This window comes from Xyrauchen texanus, chromosome 29 (genome assembly GCF_025860055.1).
Source record: "Xyrauchen texanus isolate HMW12.3.18 chromosome 29, RBS_HiC_50CHRs, whole genome shotgun sequence".
NCBI classification, from domain to species: Eukaryota; Metazoa; Chordata; class Actinopteri; order Cypriniformes; family Catostomidae; genus Xyrauchen; species Xyrauchen texanus.
This window is the reverse complement of record NC_068304.1, coordinates 22,974,270-22,990,049: the sequence shown is the minus strand read 5'-3', so window position 1 is coordinate 22,990,049 and position 15,780 is coordinate 22,974,270. Positions and strand designations below refer to the sequence as shown.

The 15,780-nt window shown below is 37.1% G+C and overlaps 1 protein-coding gene across 2 annotated transcripts in view; it reads right to left on the bottom strand.

The window, feature by feature from the left end:
- Positions 1-1,903: 1,903 nt before the first annotated feature.
- Positions 1,904-15,780, bottom strand: part of LOC127622925 (guanine nucleotide-binding protein G(o) subunit alpha) — a 152,892-nt gene continuing 139,015 nt past the window's right edge. Inside the window, exons 7-8 of one of the 2 annotated variants that reach the window (XM_052097104.1) lie at positions 6,060-6,213; positions 1,904-4,271 (exon numbers count right to left, since the gene is read on the bottom strand). In XM_052097104.1, coding sequence (XP_051953064.1) covers positions 4,084-4,271; positions 6,060-6,213 — 342 coding nt within the window. In that variant the 3' untranslated portion in view covers positions 1,904-4,083. Of the gene's footprint in view, positions 4,272-6,059; positions 6,214-9,356; positions 9,969-11,463; positions 11,618-15,780 lie in introns of those variants that run through there. The other variant, XM_052097105.1, reaches the window with a different exon arrangement.

Below are 15,780 nucleotides of genomic sequence, written 5' to 3'. Positions count from 1 at the left end.
TGACATAATCGCATTGGCATTTGAAACAGGCGAGAACTGAGTCACGTGTGTCACAGCCGGAAGTTCAGCGCTGTTTACAAGTGAGTTTGAGGAACGCTGTACAGTAGCTTGGTTGGTTTTGGTTTAGATCTGTTTCTTTCCTCACAATGGTGCGTTTGTATGATTATCCTGGATGTCTCAACCGAGTGGAGAATGTGAGATTGCGTCCGTATCATGGCAACGGAATACGTCACACGAGAGGCCGCTTAGACTCCACCCTCTTGTGAAACCTAATGGAAGTAATGGTTTATAATTAAAAATAACTTAAATATTTATCTTTTTTCACATCAAAAGTGATCATATCATTTTAGAAGACATTCATTTAACTGCTGGTGTTGCATGGATTATATTTATGCTGATTGTCTGTGATTTTTGGAGCTTCAAAAGAGAAATATCCATTCACTCTCTATCCATTTTAAGTACCTACTGAGCTTTGATATTTTTCTGTTTTTCTACAAATGTGTTCTGGTGAAGAAAGAAAGTTATACACACCTGGGATATCATGAGGGTGGGTAAATAATCTTCATACTATTCATCTTGCACATACACTTATTCTTACTGCTCTTATAATGTTACCACCATACTGAACATATCTGTCTATATGGTTCATACAGAATATCTATATTTACTCTGTTTTTCTTATTATATATTCTGCCAATACACTGCATATATCTATATTATTCTTACTACTTTTAATGTCACTGCTACTACATTGCACATATCTGTACAGGTTGTTCATACACTGTTCATATTACATAGCCATATTTATTCTCTTATAACACTGCAATATATTTCTTGTCCTGCCTTTGCACCACCTGTCTACACTTGAATATCACATTGCACCTTTCTGCTTTTTTTGCACTTCTGGTTGGATGCAAACTGCATTTCGTTGTCTTTGTACTTGTACTCTGCACAATGACAATAAAGTTGAATCTAATCTAATCTAATCGACTCTAATCTAATCTAAATAAAGAGAGAATTGTGGGGAACTATCCCATTAATGTTCTGTGTATTCCATGATACCATGTTGTAGCAGCTTTAAGGACACAGCATTTGTAGTGTATAACACATATTCTGTTCAAGTTGTAGTATGTGGAGCTACAGTCTGCCTTGCCCTAAAACAGATCAGCTTACGGCTCACTAAAGACAATAGGGACTGGAAACTGTAGATTGAGCTACGATATTTCTTGAAGTTATTGAGCAGAGATTTGGGTGTTTTAGCAATTTTTTGAACTTTTTATCATGCAATGATTGACTGTCTTTTTCAGTTTCTATCCCTTTGAGTTCCTAAAGCATTGGTTTAAGGGGAACTGATGGAAAATGGGCATCTGAGCTGAAGACATATCCTCTCTCTTTCCTCAGATGACTGAAATCTGCAGGTACCTCTATTGCCTCATTGGTGACATTATCCATCTTTGAGCTCATAAATTGAGGAGTCCTTGGTAACATTGTTATGTGCACAGAGTAATATATAAATGACGAAACACTTAAAGCTGATGTGTGCAATTATTTAAAAGTTTAAATTATTTCTCATATCCCTGCCTTATATGCAGGCAACTATAAGTAAACCATTTGTAGGTTGATTTCTCCTAAGAGTGTAACACTGGCTTTGTGTTGCTATCAAAACACTCCCATCCATCCAGCACGACACCGCAACATTGGCTCGACCAATGGAGTTTGGGGCAGTATAGTCGATTTGTCCAGCCAATGAAAGACGGGGTGAATTTTATGGAATCTGTTTGATAACGCTGATTATTTATGCAGTGCTATTTGAATGATACTATTGGCGCAGAAATTACACACTTCAGCTTTAAGCAACAATATTAAGAGTTATGAATGACAATCAAAGCCAAAATGCTCCAGGTTGTAGTCATGAAAACTGTGGCTTTTAATGTAAACACTACATTCGATTGGTTTTCCAGCACGAACATCCCACATGAAAGAACAACCATTCACTAAAGAAGAGGGAGAAAAAGCAGCACAAAAGCATTCACTTGGAGAGAAAAAGAAAGGATTAAAAGAAGAAGGGAAGGAGAGGAAAAATCAAAAGTGGTATAGGTAATTGTACAGTTTAGTTTTTTTCATTGAACTTCATCAGAGAAGGCAGAGAGGGAGGAGAGATACATCTTTCCAAATCTACGTGTGATAGGTAAGAGCTGTGCTTTTCTATGCAGACCTGGAAGGTGTTCGAGTACAATTCTCAAAAAACCAAGAAAAAGCGCATGGATCTGTACAGCGTGCGCAGCCCTGCCCTCTCCAGCACCGGGGGCAGGGCTGTGCCACCAAAAAGTGGTTCTTTCAAAAATCAAAAATCAAATGAATAATAATTCAATACATATACTGTAATTCAGGCTAAGTAAAGACATTGCAATGCAGGGCGAACAGGCAAAAAGAATCGGCACTTTTCATCAACATCAACATGGGTAAGTCAGTAAGAATGGTTCAAGAGTCGATCACAGGAACCCTTGCAAAATTCTTTTTTTTAAAAAAGGGGGAAAGAGAAAAAAAAAAAGTTCTGTAGCTACAAAGCACAAGAAATATACCTTTAATAATATTACAGAATAATCATTGATATTGGTATTGTCATCATCATTAACGTTGTCGTTATCATCATTTGTTATTATTGTCATAGTCATCATTTTTGACTTTTTTGTTCTTTTTCAATGATTTCTACTTGTAAATATTCTAGTACTGGAGGATCTATAGCTTTCTACAAAGACTGTCAGCCCAATGATCCTCATCTGCACGCCTCCACATCATTGGTCAGGATACCGTTTCCCTGTGCCCCACATCTACCCCCTCTTCCCCTAACCACCCCTATACAACCCAGCCCACATGATGCCCTCTCTTTTTGTTGCGGCTGTTTTTGCCATTTTTGCCATTTTTTCTCCTTTTTTTTTTAAGGTTTTATTCTTTATTTTCACGCCATTAGCTATGTCAAGCAATTAGCTGTTTCTTTATACAAAGGCTGATGGGTCATGCTATCAGTGACAGGGGACTCCATTTACCCAGCCAACTAAAATGGAAAACCTAGGGAAGTGAAAGAATAAACAGGTAAGTGTGACAAAGGACAAGAGGTAGAAAAATGGAGGAGGAGTAGTAAGTCAAAAGGAAGTGTGTGGGACAGATGGTCAATAAATAAATTAATCAACAACAATAAAAAAAGTAAATATTCCTTACATGATAAGATTAATAACTTCTCATTACAGTGACCTAGTGTTGCTAGTACTATTCCCAGACACGTCATTCTCAGGAGGTTGGCACTGATATGACACTTGCAGTCATTGGACTGGTTTGAGAGGCCATGCGCTGAGCGGGCCCTTCCCCAGAGATAAACACGACCCAGAAAGCTGACCTACGGAAGTGAAAGGGATGAGAACGTACAAGAAAAAGCCTGGTTGAGTAATCCTGGGTGTTTTTTTTTTTGTTTTGTTTTTTTTATACGAAATTAAACAGCTGGAAAGTACGAAGGGAATCGCTATGAAAACCAAATGTGATTACTACAACTGCAATTTGGCCCGACTGTCTTTAATTGTAGTGCTCAAGTCTAGCAAAACTGTCAACGTCATTGATTTAGCGATCACTGATTTTCATCGTCACATTATCATCAAAGTAAATTCATTTATCCAGGCAAACATGTAAAGGTCATCCCCCCCGACTGATATTTGTGTAATAAATATACATACAATGACATCAACATAAAAAAATAGCAAAACAAAGACATTTCTCAAAAAAATTAGGGTTGTTTAGTCAAAACAAAGACACAGTGGAGTACAGGGGAGAACAAAACATACAACAGCGAAGGAAAATGAAACACACAAAAAAGGTCCCAACTTTGTTCTAAAACCATAAAGGCTGGGTTTCTATAAGAAATCAGTTCTGTTGGCAGCTCTTTGAAAGACAAACTAAAAACATTTCATATATATAATATATTTATTCATTTGTATATGACTATTTTAAAATTATCGTTATCATTATTTACCAACTTGCATTTTCAATAATAATCATTTCCAAAGAAGTGGCTCGAGAGGGAAAGTGTGGGCCTCAGTACAAGCCGCAACCTCGCAGGTTGTTGGCAATGATGATGTCGGTAACGGCATCGAACACCACCTGGATGTTTCCTGTATCCGTGGCACAGGTCATGTGACAGTAGATCTCCTTGTTAGGTGAACGGTTCTTGCTTTCAAATTGTGCTTGGATGTAAGCAGCTGCATCATCATAGGTGTTAGGACCTACAAAGTGAGAGAGAGAGAGAGGGAGCATATGAGGGGGAGAGAACAAGATGTAATGAAACTATGCCAAAATTTCAAATGAGATTTAAGTAGCACTCTGTGATCTTCAAACCACCACTCTAGATGCTCATTAGTTCCAATATTTCAAATGACCTTGGTGAATTCTGACATTCAGGAATGTCTCCACTTTTATCTCTTCCCTTCTCTCCTTATAACAGCCATGCTTTAAAGCTATGCTATACTTTAACTTGGCTCCTTATGAAACAAGTGCTCCAAGTAAAAGTTGCTGTATCTCACAGAGTGTGTAGCAGGGCAGGAGCAGATCTAACAGAGGAAATTAATTGTGTTCTGTCGCAAGAGTTCGAAAGACCTGCAGACAGCATTTGTGCCCATCTTCTACCCATAAGTGCAAATGCAAGATTCAACTACTGCTCTCTGCAGTTCTGATCCACCGTTTCCCTGCCATATCACAGTGCCTTCAGATGAAAGATGGTTTCTAAAGTAGAGCTTTACAAACATATTTTTACGAATTGCCTGACAATTGGTCGGTACAGAAATTCCCATAACCTTTTCGAGTATACTGCTAGAGGTGAATGAGTTCAATACACAATCACATAGCGGGACCTTCATTTATCAGTAAAATCTGGAGAAAGTTTATCCAATAAAGGCGTTTTAATGGCATATTTATACATGATATTCTGTTGGGACTAATACAAGTATTGTAATTTGCTGTCATTGCATGGCTGAATTTAATTATCAACATACAGTAGCTCAATAAATCTGAAATATATTTTAAGTGAAACACTGTTGATGTTACAGTGTATCATTAACAAATGTTTTACATATTTCCTGATGTGCGTATTGTGCCATAATTTTTATGACACCTTCAGTTATTTAAATGGCAAAGGATTCGTAAAGTGTTGGGTAAGTTCCTGCAACATTTGTGCAGTGTCTTCTTGCGGAGGATTCCATCTGACCGAGGGGAGACAGAATGCTGTGTCCTCCCAGATACGGGTGGAACGTTGTTGTGGACCATGTGCGACAGGGACGGGTTAAACTGTTGCGCACCATCTCCAGGACGCAAGTGGGGTCCAAGTTGCGGTTGCAAGTTGGGTGGAAAAGGTCATTTTTAGGGTGGCTGCCACCCAGTGCCACCCCTTCTGGCCCCACCCCTGATCGACAGCATTTGTGGCATAATGTTGATTACCACAAAAATTTACTTCAACTCATCCCTCCTTTTCTTAAAAAAAGGCACAAATCTGGGTTACAGTGAGGCACTTACATTGAAGCAGTGCGGTTGTTTAAATCTTCATTTTTACAGTAATTTTAGGGTTTGTTGACATAACATGTTATGGCAACAACAATTATTGCTTTTTTTTTTAAAGAAAAGGAGGGATGAGTTGAAACAATTTTTTGTGGTAATCAACATTGTCACAAATGCTGTGTTTGTACTTAGATTGCAGTAATCAGATAACATCCAACACTATTCATAGATATTGTATGTCTCTAAAGTTTTAAAGAATTTAAAGTTTAAATTCAATGAAAGGATTTAGGTTTTTTTTCAAGTTGTCAATACAATGACGTTCTAGATTTCAGTGTCTATGCAAACATACAAAAATTTACATTTACTAGCACCACACTTAACACATGAATACCTATGGACACTAATGAAATCATGTTGGTATGCTATAGTATTAATCCAAAAACCAACACTAGTTTAATTTCACAATCCCTGGCCAATCAGCAGAATAACATGCAAATGCCATGCCATCTGTAAAATGATCTTACCTGTGTATTCAGGGAAACAAATACTCAGGGCAGATTTCTTGATCTTCTCAGCAAACAAGTCTTTCTTGTTGAGGAAGAGAATGATGGAAGTGTCAATGAAGAATTTGTTGTTACAGATGGAATCGAACAGCATAAGAGACTCGTGCATGCGATTCTGGAGAAGAAAAATAATCCAGAGCAGGGAGATAAATAAGAGAAAAATAGAGGAAAAAGAGACAGAAAACAGAAACGGTTAGTGGGCAAATCCAAATAGCAAGAGTAGTTGAGTCAAGATAAGCAACTAGTTGAGGCCCAGAAAAAGCAAAACATCAACTGGTACATCATTGCATGAGCACAACTTCTCATTTTACATCCAAAATCTGGTATCAACTAAGACTCTTGAGTGTAATTTTCCAATTGTATTATTATGCAGATAAAGTTTTGAATCAATTCTGCCCATTTGCGTTGGCAGGAACAAATACGAATGAACTACTACAACTACTAGATGCACATCTGACATCATGTGGACATGTAGGTAGTCTTCAAGTATAACCTGGGCCACTTATCAGACAGGATGAGTTATTTAAACTCTGCATTGACAGCATCTTGTCATGAATGAGCTTTTATCAGAAGTATTGGTAACAGGTGAAAGGGCGGCAATCAAGAAAGATATTAGCATCTGCTCAAACAATGTAGGAATTTTGAGAGGTTTGTTGGTGTGAGAGAGGATGCAAGACTCAAAAATGGGTTTCACACTGAATTTCATGAGCACTTTATTCATTTATGTCACATAAATAGATATCCATTGTTCAATAAATAATCACAACAGTGAGAGACACGTACAAATAATTACAGCAGTTTGACAAAACAAACAAACAAAAACTCAAAATGTGCACTGGGATTTCACCTCAGTAATAAAACAGAAGAATATAGCTACAGTATTTTGGGTGCTGCTATATGCTGCAATATAAATTAAACACCATGTAACTCACTATTTCCTGTCTAATTTAAGTATAATTTCAAGTAAATCATGCTACATTAGCAAAAGGTACTGCTCAAGCCTATTACACTAGAAATCAGTCAGTGTGATGAAAGCAGCCAGCATGGGTACAACAGCTATTTGTAATACAGCTACAATCCAGGGAACATATTGTTTTGTCCCCCCTTAGCAATGGATAGACTCAATAACCCTTGAGTTTCTTTACCTTGGCCACTGACCTTATTATCCATTTGTCTGAATTGACAATACTTTTTTACATTAGCCACACACCCTTTTCATTCTTTGAAACTAAAATTCTAATTTTAAGGGCTATCAATCAGGAAATAAGGCAAAATAGTTTTTAAAAAGATATTGATGTGCCTGTTGGGTCTTTGTTTAGCTTCTGGAGTGCAAGCCACTGTACACCACACACATTTGCTAAATGTATTTACAAAGCTCAGAGAACACTGTGTTCCTTCCAAGCAAAATGCCCAATACTGGACCTGTAAAATGGCTGAAAGGCACTCATTACTTACACTGGCCTTAACAGTACAAATAACAACTTATTGTTGGCACATTTAGCATGTTTTAACATTAAGTAAACCTCCATTTATGACCTGATTATATAAAATGTACAATTCAAGTTTATGTTTTGGCTTTTTTGTTTAGGAAAAAAATCACTGTCCTTTAGCCTTCTGAAGAAAACTATTAAATTGAATAACATTCCTCAAAGATTCACAGCAACTAGTCACTGATTGAGACTTAATGTTGTCAAAGTGATATATTACTGCAGTTATCCTGAAGTTATGTAAAGATTAAAGCTAAAATTTTAAATTCAGTTTAAATTAAATGTACAAACTTTCATTATGTTCAAATGCATATGACTTTCTTGTTTAGCAGAATCTGCAAGCTGCTCAGCTGGGAACGATGTTAGGGACAGCCATACTCCTTTCACTTTCATTGTATGGGGAACCAAAAGTAGCGTCAACATTCTCATCTTGTGTTCCACGGAAAACATAAAGACAAAAATGTTTGAAACACCATGAGAGCGAGTAAATGATGTCAGAATTGTAATCTTTAGGTGAACATTTTAAGAAGCATTGTACACACATTTCAGGCTATGGCAGCAAACATCCAAAACATACTGTATATGGCACTTAAATATAAATTATAGATCTGTATTTACACAAACAAACATAGACACATAGCAAGGTCTAGTGGTCAAGGCTTTGGTTCAATGCAAGGACGACCTATGCGATGAAAGAAACACAATGTAGTACGTCTGCCTATTCTAGAGCTAACAACATCTCATCAGACAATAGAACATTTTCAACTTCCTGTTCAATCAGTAGCCATTACTGTAATGTTCCTGTTCACAATTCTTCATGGCACACCTAATAAAGCAATTAAAAATGGAACATCTTGCTCCTACTGTAGATATGGTAACACAATGACTTAAGCTGTAAACACACTGTTTGTGATCAGCAATCATACAAACTATATAAAAATAAACAAAAAAACAGCAGACAACCTGGGGTTAGACACCTCAATGATTCTAGCACTTCAGCCATAATGATAAAAGTAGGATAATCGTGTTGTTGCTATTTCATGCACCTCTATATCTAAGACCAAACTATAACCATAGTCAGTTTTTTTAGTAGGGAAATGAATATTCTGGTGGCCAAAAAAAAAAAAAAAAAAAAAAATAATAATAATAATAATAATATATATATATATATATATATATATATATATATATATATATATATAATCACTGCTTATATCAAAATGACTTGCATATACCAATATATTCAGTTTAATGTACTAAAGGCTATAATACATATTGTAAATAGACAAGAACATTACATGATTTTAGTATAATAATCTGAATCTGATTTATACAGTATTAATCGTTTTTCTGACCATTTTCAATAGGATGTCATAAAGCAATCTTCTCTGTTTTCAAAACAATGCAAAAGTAAACCAAAACGACTGACTATGTATTTTTTGTTATCCAATCCAACTGAAGAGTAACATATCCTTTTTAATTTACGATGCTAAGAGGCTAACATTTTTGTTGTTTTGCTCAGGGCACTGGACATTTGCACTCTTTTCTAAATGCCAAGTAAATGTCAAACCTTGTGTTTCATCAACACTCTGCACAGGCTGTCAACTTGGAACACATGTAATGTGAATAATCTTAGAATTCATATTCCACAATGGATTTATTTGTAATTAATGTGTATAGAATATTTATAGTACCACAAACAAAGTCATTGGAATTCAAAATATTGGCATATATCATAATCTGATATAATCTGGACCATACTGTGTGGTATGAACTACAGGGCAGGTCTGAGTTTTTTCAAACTCAGTTGCAATGAAGAATAACTAAAAAGTGGAGGATGTTTGGCACCTAAATTACCTCAAAATATTCTTCTCCCTTCACCTGACCTCACTTTATCACACCACTCAGGGCGGACATGTAACAACGTATCAAAATCAATAGTCCAAACATTTGGTTTATATTTAGCACCCATCCACCATTAAATTAAATTAAAGAACTGCTCTGTGAGAACTATTACCTGATTTGAGGTTCTTCTCACCTTATAACAAGCCATTGACAGGCCTGACATATCTGATGGAAACCACTGAAGAACAAGACACTTAGAAGTATAAAACAAGGACAAACAAAGTATCATATCCATCAGATAATAGTTGCCAAAACTGTAAGGCAGGGATCGAGCTGGACATCACTGTTAATCAGTAAAGGCCACAGAAGCGTAGGTTGTTGGCGATGATGACATCGGTGACAGCATCGAAGACAAACTGAATGTTGTTGGTGTCTGTAGCACAGGTGACGTGCGAGTAGATCTCTGTGTCAACTGACTTGTTCTTACTCTCGTATTGGGATTGAATGTAGGCCACCGTTTCCATGAACGTGTCTGAACCTGCAGCACATGATGAGCCAAGTACAGATGGAAAAGGAGCAGATGAATATGGTAAGAAGTGAATAAAAGTGGTGAGTGAGAGATGTAGAAATAAGACAATGTTGCAAATGTTGGAAAATTAGGAAAAGGAGCAAAAGAGAATAAACATAATTGTGGTAAATGTAAAGTGGAACTTGAAAATGGTTAATGAATCTGGAAAAAAAACATGTATTTATTAATTATATGAGCATATAATACTCCAGTAAATGGCAATATAGCTCTGTTCCAGAACCTTGTGAGCTGCCTCATTGCCTATTGCCTAGATAGGCAACTGCTTCATACAATGGAAGAAGCCAAACTTTTTTCTTTTTTCACTATGTGTGGCATCATTATAAAATTAGCTAGTAAGTTTCGAAAAAGTCCCTTTTCACTGTAAATCTACACTTTCACTTCCACAGTTTGGTGTCGAAGGGACTTTCACTTTTACATACAGCCACCTACTGGTTGGGGCTGGTCTTATGCAGAAACCTAATAAAATAAACTTAAATATTGATCTTTTTCTCACTCACACCTAACATATCGCTTCAGACTATATGGATGTATGACCAATAGGGTCATATAAATTACTATTGTGCTACCTTTATGTCCTTTTTAGACCTTCTGAGTTCTGGCCACCATTCACTTGCATTGTGAGGAGCTACAGAGCTGAGACATTATTCAAAAAATCTTCATTTTTGTTCTGCAAAAGAAAAGAAGAAAGTCATACACCTCTGGGATGGCATAAGGGAGTAAATTAAGAGAGAATTTAAATTTTTTGGTGAACTTTTTCTTTATGGCAGCATCCTAACTGTCATGGAACTTATGTGACAAATGTGGAACACTCTGCATAAGTAGCTTTCAAAAGAGTTTGACATTAGCATGTTGCTAAGCTAATGGTGTGATGCTCTTATAAGCATAACAATACAATCACATGAATATTGGGTAAATTATGCATTTTTAATACACTTAACTATTTTTAATAGAAATACACATTTATTTAGAATCAACTTGCCTTTTGTATTTGGACAAAATAAGGTCTTATTTCTAACTTTTAGTGCAGCCTTCGCATTGGAAGCATGCCTGTGTAGGCAGCTCACTAGGTTTTGGAACAGAGTGTATGTACAGTATATGTTTTGAGCATAATAGATGGGAAATGTTTAATAACAGCTATGCTGGAGGAAGCTAAAGAGCTCTAAATTCTATGAAAATGGAGAAGGAATGAGGGGTGACTCTTTAGGCTGTTTATCCTCTATGCTGTGGCCTCTAAGACATGTAGACTGTCCAGGTTATGGATGAGAATCCATCCAAAAGAAATAACATGACAGGATGGTTCTTCTCCTAAAGATTTATTGTGCTAATCAGCTTTTGGAGAGCTTTTCTACAATCCTCTCCTCATCAATAATTTTTTCTTTTTCATCATATCAGTCCTTGAGAGCCAGGTTGCACGCACAGCTTAACGCCAGACGAATCGGTTTACCTGCATACTCTGGGAAGCAGATACTTAAGGAAGATTTCTTAATTTTCTCTTCAAATATGTCCTTCTTGTTGAGAAAGAGAATGATGGAGGTGTTTGTGAACCATTTGTTGTTGCAGATGCTGTCAAACAGCTTCAAGGATTCATGCATGCGGTTCTGCGGGACAAAAACACGAGATATCAGCCTACTGTTATTTGAAGACATGCACCCTCAAACACACATTCTCTCAGGCACCTACATCCACACTCACAGGCACATTCAGGTGCAATCACACCTTAAGTGTATAATAAGAAACCAAGGTGAGAGATGAGCAAAAATAAAAAAAAAGGAAATCGAACAAACAGCCATGAATTTAGAAGAGAAAACTAAATATAGCCTATTCTATTAGCAAGTGAATTAATTACTTAGGTAGTATACAACGAAACAATGAAAGATATTCTCTTTCTCCATTTTTCTATCCAGTGGGGTCCAAAAGTCTGAAAAGTCAAAATACTTAAATTTTTCTAATTGAATATATTTTTGTTTCATTACATATGATATTATCACTTATCAGCAAAACAATTTGAGTAGAAAGTTAATGAAAAACTAATATGATTTTCAAAATATCTCAGTATTTGGTATGCCTCTTTTTGCTTTAATGATATCATGTACTTGAGCTGGCATTGACTTTTAATGTGCTTTAAGCAATTACATTTTTAGAGTGAATATTTGTATTTGTGTTTAATAGTGACCAAGAAATAGTGCAGAATCTTGCATTATTTCTCATTCGTTTTACATCATAACTTGATATGTTTTACATTTTTCAAAATCCTAAAACATTGTTTATTTCCATGCTAATATTAGATTTTGAATGCCAGATTTCCAATCTGGTCTCAGACATTTAAATCCCACTGTATGTAATTAATAACTAATTAATTCTGCTCATTATTTCCTCATTATTTGAATGGTAATGAATTCAGAGTTGGAAGCAGTCACTTCCTCTTTGATGTGTGTGTATACAATGGCCACCACTTTAGGAGAAAACAGTAAAGAACAAGGTCAGCCAATCACATTAGGTTTTGCACACTACACAGCAGCATTAGCTGATCAAAAATCTGAAGAATGTTTGAAAAGAACCAGCACAACATCTAAAAGATACAGTATATCATAACTAAATGAACACATATAAGAAAAAAGCACACAAGCAAACACATAAGTTACAGCAAGTTACAGAGTTAGTTCCACCAAAAATTGTAATTGTCATTACTCAACCCCATGTCGTTCCAAATCCCATGCTGTATCCGAATGTCCAAACTTCCCTACTACAAAGTATGCCAAAAACAGCATGCCAAAATAGTCATATACTTGATCTCTCACGATCAATAATCAGCACTGCACTTTATTAATCTTAGTATCTCACACTGGACTGTCAAATATATTCTCCACAATATAACTACTGTATATATATTTTTTATATACTCTTATTTTTATTGTATGTGTATTCTATATTGTGTGTATTGTTTACTGTACATTGTATATTATGATTGTGTTGTGTAAGTATGTGTACATTTGATATGTAAATTGTTTTGTGTAAGTATGTTGTTTATTGTAATTGGTATATGTCTCGTCACTGTCATGACTGCTATGTTGCTCGGAACTGCACATAAGACTTTCACCTACTGTTGCACTTGTGTACATGGTAGTGTGACAATAAAGTGATTTGATTTGATTGATATGTCCAAATCCTCTGTATAAATGAAGCAGTAAGCGAGAAATACCAGGATGACCAACTACTGTCTTTCTGGTGAGATTCTGAAGTACGTATCGACTGGACACTTTATGGTGAGTTAAGACTTCATCATGTTCAAATGCTGGATTTAAAAGAACATCAGAGACTGCTCTTCTCAACTGTAAGTGATTATACCAAGAAAGTTGTTTCTTGGGAGTAAATGGTGCTAGTTTAACAAAACCAGAGCAGATTATTTCTGCAGATGTTGTTCTTACGTCATATATTCAGGTCACGGGTCAATACCATCGTCCCCCGGATGAAGTATTTCCAAAATCTATTAATACTTCTCGCATGCATACCTTAAAGAATGTACTGTTTAACCGCTCAAGAAGTGTGTCCATTAATACAGTACATACTGTTACAGTTTGCAGTTTTGGACACAAGGCATGACTTTAAATTATTCTGTGGAACACAGAGTGAATTATTTATAGCAAAATTTCCAAGCTGTTCTTTTTCATAAAATGTAAGTGAATGGTGACCACGGATGTCTCTGGTCCCAATGCACTTTCACTGTATTGCAAAAGAGCAGATTATAAATTCTAAATAACTTATGTCGTATTCCAAACAAGCAAGAAAGTCACAGAGGTTTGGAACAACATGGGGATGAGTAAATTATGACAGAATTGTCTCTTTAAGGCACAACAAAAAAAAGAGTACTGCTTCAAACTCTCCTTAGTATGTAACTGAGCTGTGGTTGGTGAGGATAATTTCGTACCTGTGGGAGGGTTTGGTTGATGGGCTGTCTGTTGAGCTGGGCTGTGTTGTTTAGAAATTGGTTAGAGAAGAAAGCCGATGGTGAGAGATGACAGAAGAGCAGCTGAGACATTTTGAATGGGAGACGCAGATGCAGAGGTGACCACTGGAGGCCACAGGAGCAATCGAGCAGAACCGGACATGCACCAGAACCCGAAATTTCACTCACATATCCCAAACCCAGATATATCACTGCCACTCAGACACAGACAAGCATACATTCATACATACATACAGTGCATTCATACATACATACATACATACAGTACACAAATTAATACACATGGAGAATTAACTAAAAATGAATTGCACCCACTGATATTGTTCTTTGTTTACATGTGCTATAAATTTGACTGTGTTGCCAGAATCCAGATTGCTAATGAAATAATGTCACAAGCACAAATTGTTCCGGAACACAATTTGCATAAGGATATTTTCTTATTTTCTTATCTATTATTATTTATTATATTTACAATCTCATTCTGTTTTATTCAGTAGCATTGTTTTATATTATGGAAGTTTATTTGATTTTATAGTTTCAAAATGTTACCAGTACATTTCAAGTTTATACGTTTATTTATTGCGGCCAATCTTGGACTTGCGATTTCTCAACCGGGCTTTGCACAAACTCCCGTTCAATATGCTCATGCAGAGACAGATTCTAACCTGCATTCGGCATCAAGATTGGTTTGCGGCGGTAGACCTGAAGGACGTGTACTTTCATGTCTCCATCTTGCCTTGACACCGACCCTTCCTATGGTTCACGTTTAACGGCCAGGAGTATCCGTACAAGGTCCTCCCCTTCAGCCTGTCCCTGTCCCCTCGTGTCTTCACCAAGGTCGCAGAGGCAGCCCTTGACCAGCATAGCAGCCTTACTTTGACGACTGGCTCATTCTGGCTCACTCTCGAGAGTTACTATGCGCTCACAGGGACAAGGTGCTCGAGCACCTCAGCCGTCTAGGGCTTCAGGTCAACTGGGAAAAGAGCAAGCTCGCCCTGGTTCAGAGCATCTCTTTCCTTGGCATGTTAGATTCAGTGTCAATAACAGTGCACCTCACGAAAGAGCACATGCAGTCAGTGCTCAGGTGCCACTCTCTCTTCGAGCCCAGGACAATGGTTCCTCTAAAACAATTCCAGAGGGTCCTGGGGCATATGACATTCTCGGCAGCGGTCACGGTTTGTCTGGTCCGAGCCGGTAGAACTTGGTAATATGGAACAGCCGACCGGGTGTTCCGCTTGCACCTAGCGCCCTTCACCAAGTTGATCCAGTGCACCTTTGTGGTGTATTTTTATCAAGTTAAGTATACAGTAATCAAGTATAATCAATGCCATTTTATTCTACAATTATTTCTGGTGGTCAAGCAGGTCTTTTACTATGTGAGTTTGTGTTTTTAGAGGCCTGTGCAGAAACAGGAATACCCTCACATATGTGCTCTCATGACTGCTGAGAAAATATATGGTGAGGCTCTTCCACATGTGTCTCCTGTCCACTTCTTAAAATAATTAGACCAGAGTCAAAGAATAGGATGATGGATAATGGTGACACGTTTGGAATGTATTAGCCCCACCTTGTTAGAGGACATGTATTTAAGTGAACAAAAACCAGAGATGCTTCAGTTGTTCTGCAGGCAACTCGGCTTTATTGTCTGATAATAAAGTCTATTCTTCTGAAATCAAAAAGGCCGTGGCTGCCGGGGTTGCTCCCATGCTGACCATGTAGCACCTGTTCCCCCCTCAGGGGTGCTGGGAACCTAAGGTCTGTATATGAAACCTTTCTGGGGGCGTTGGCGAGGGTTAC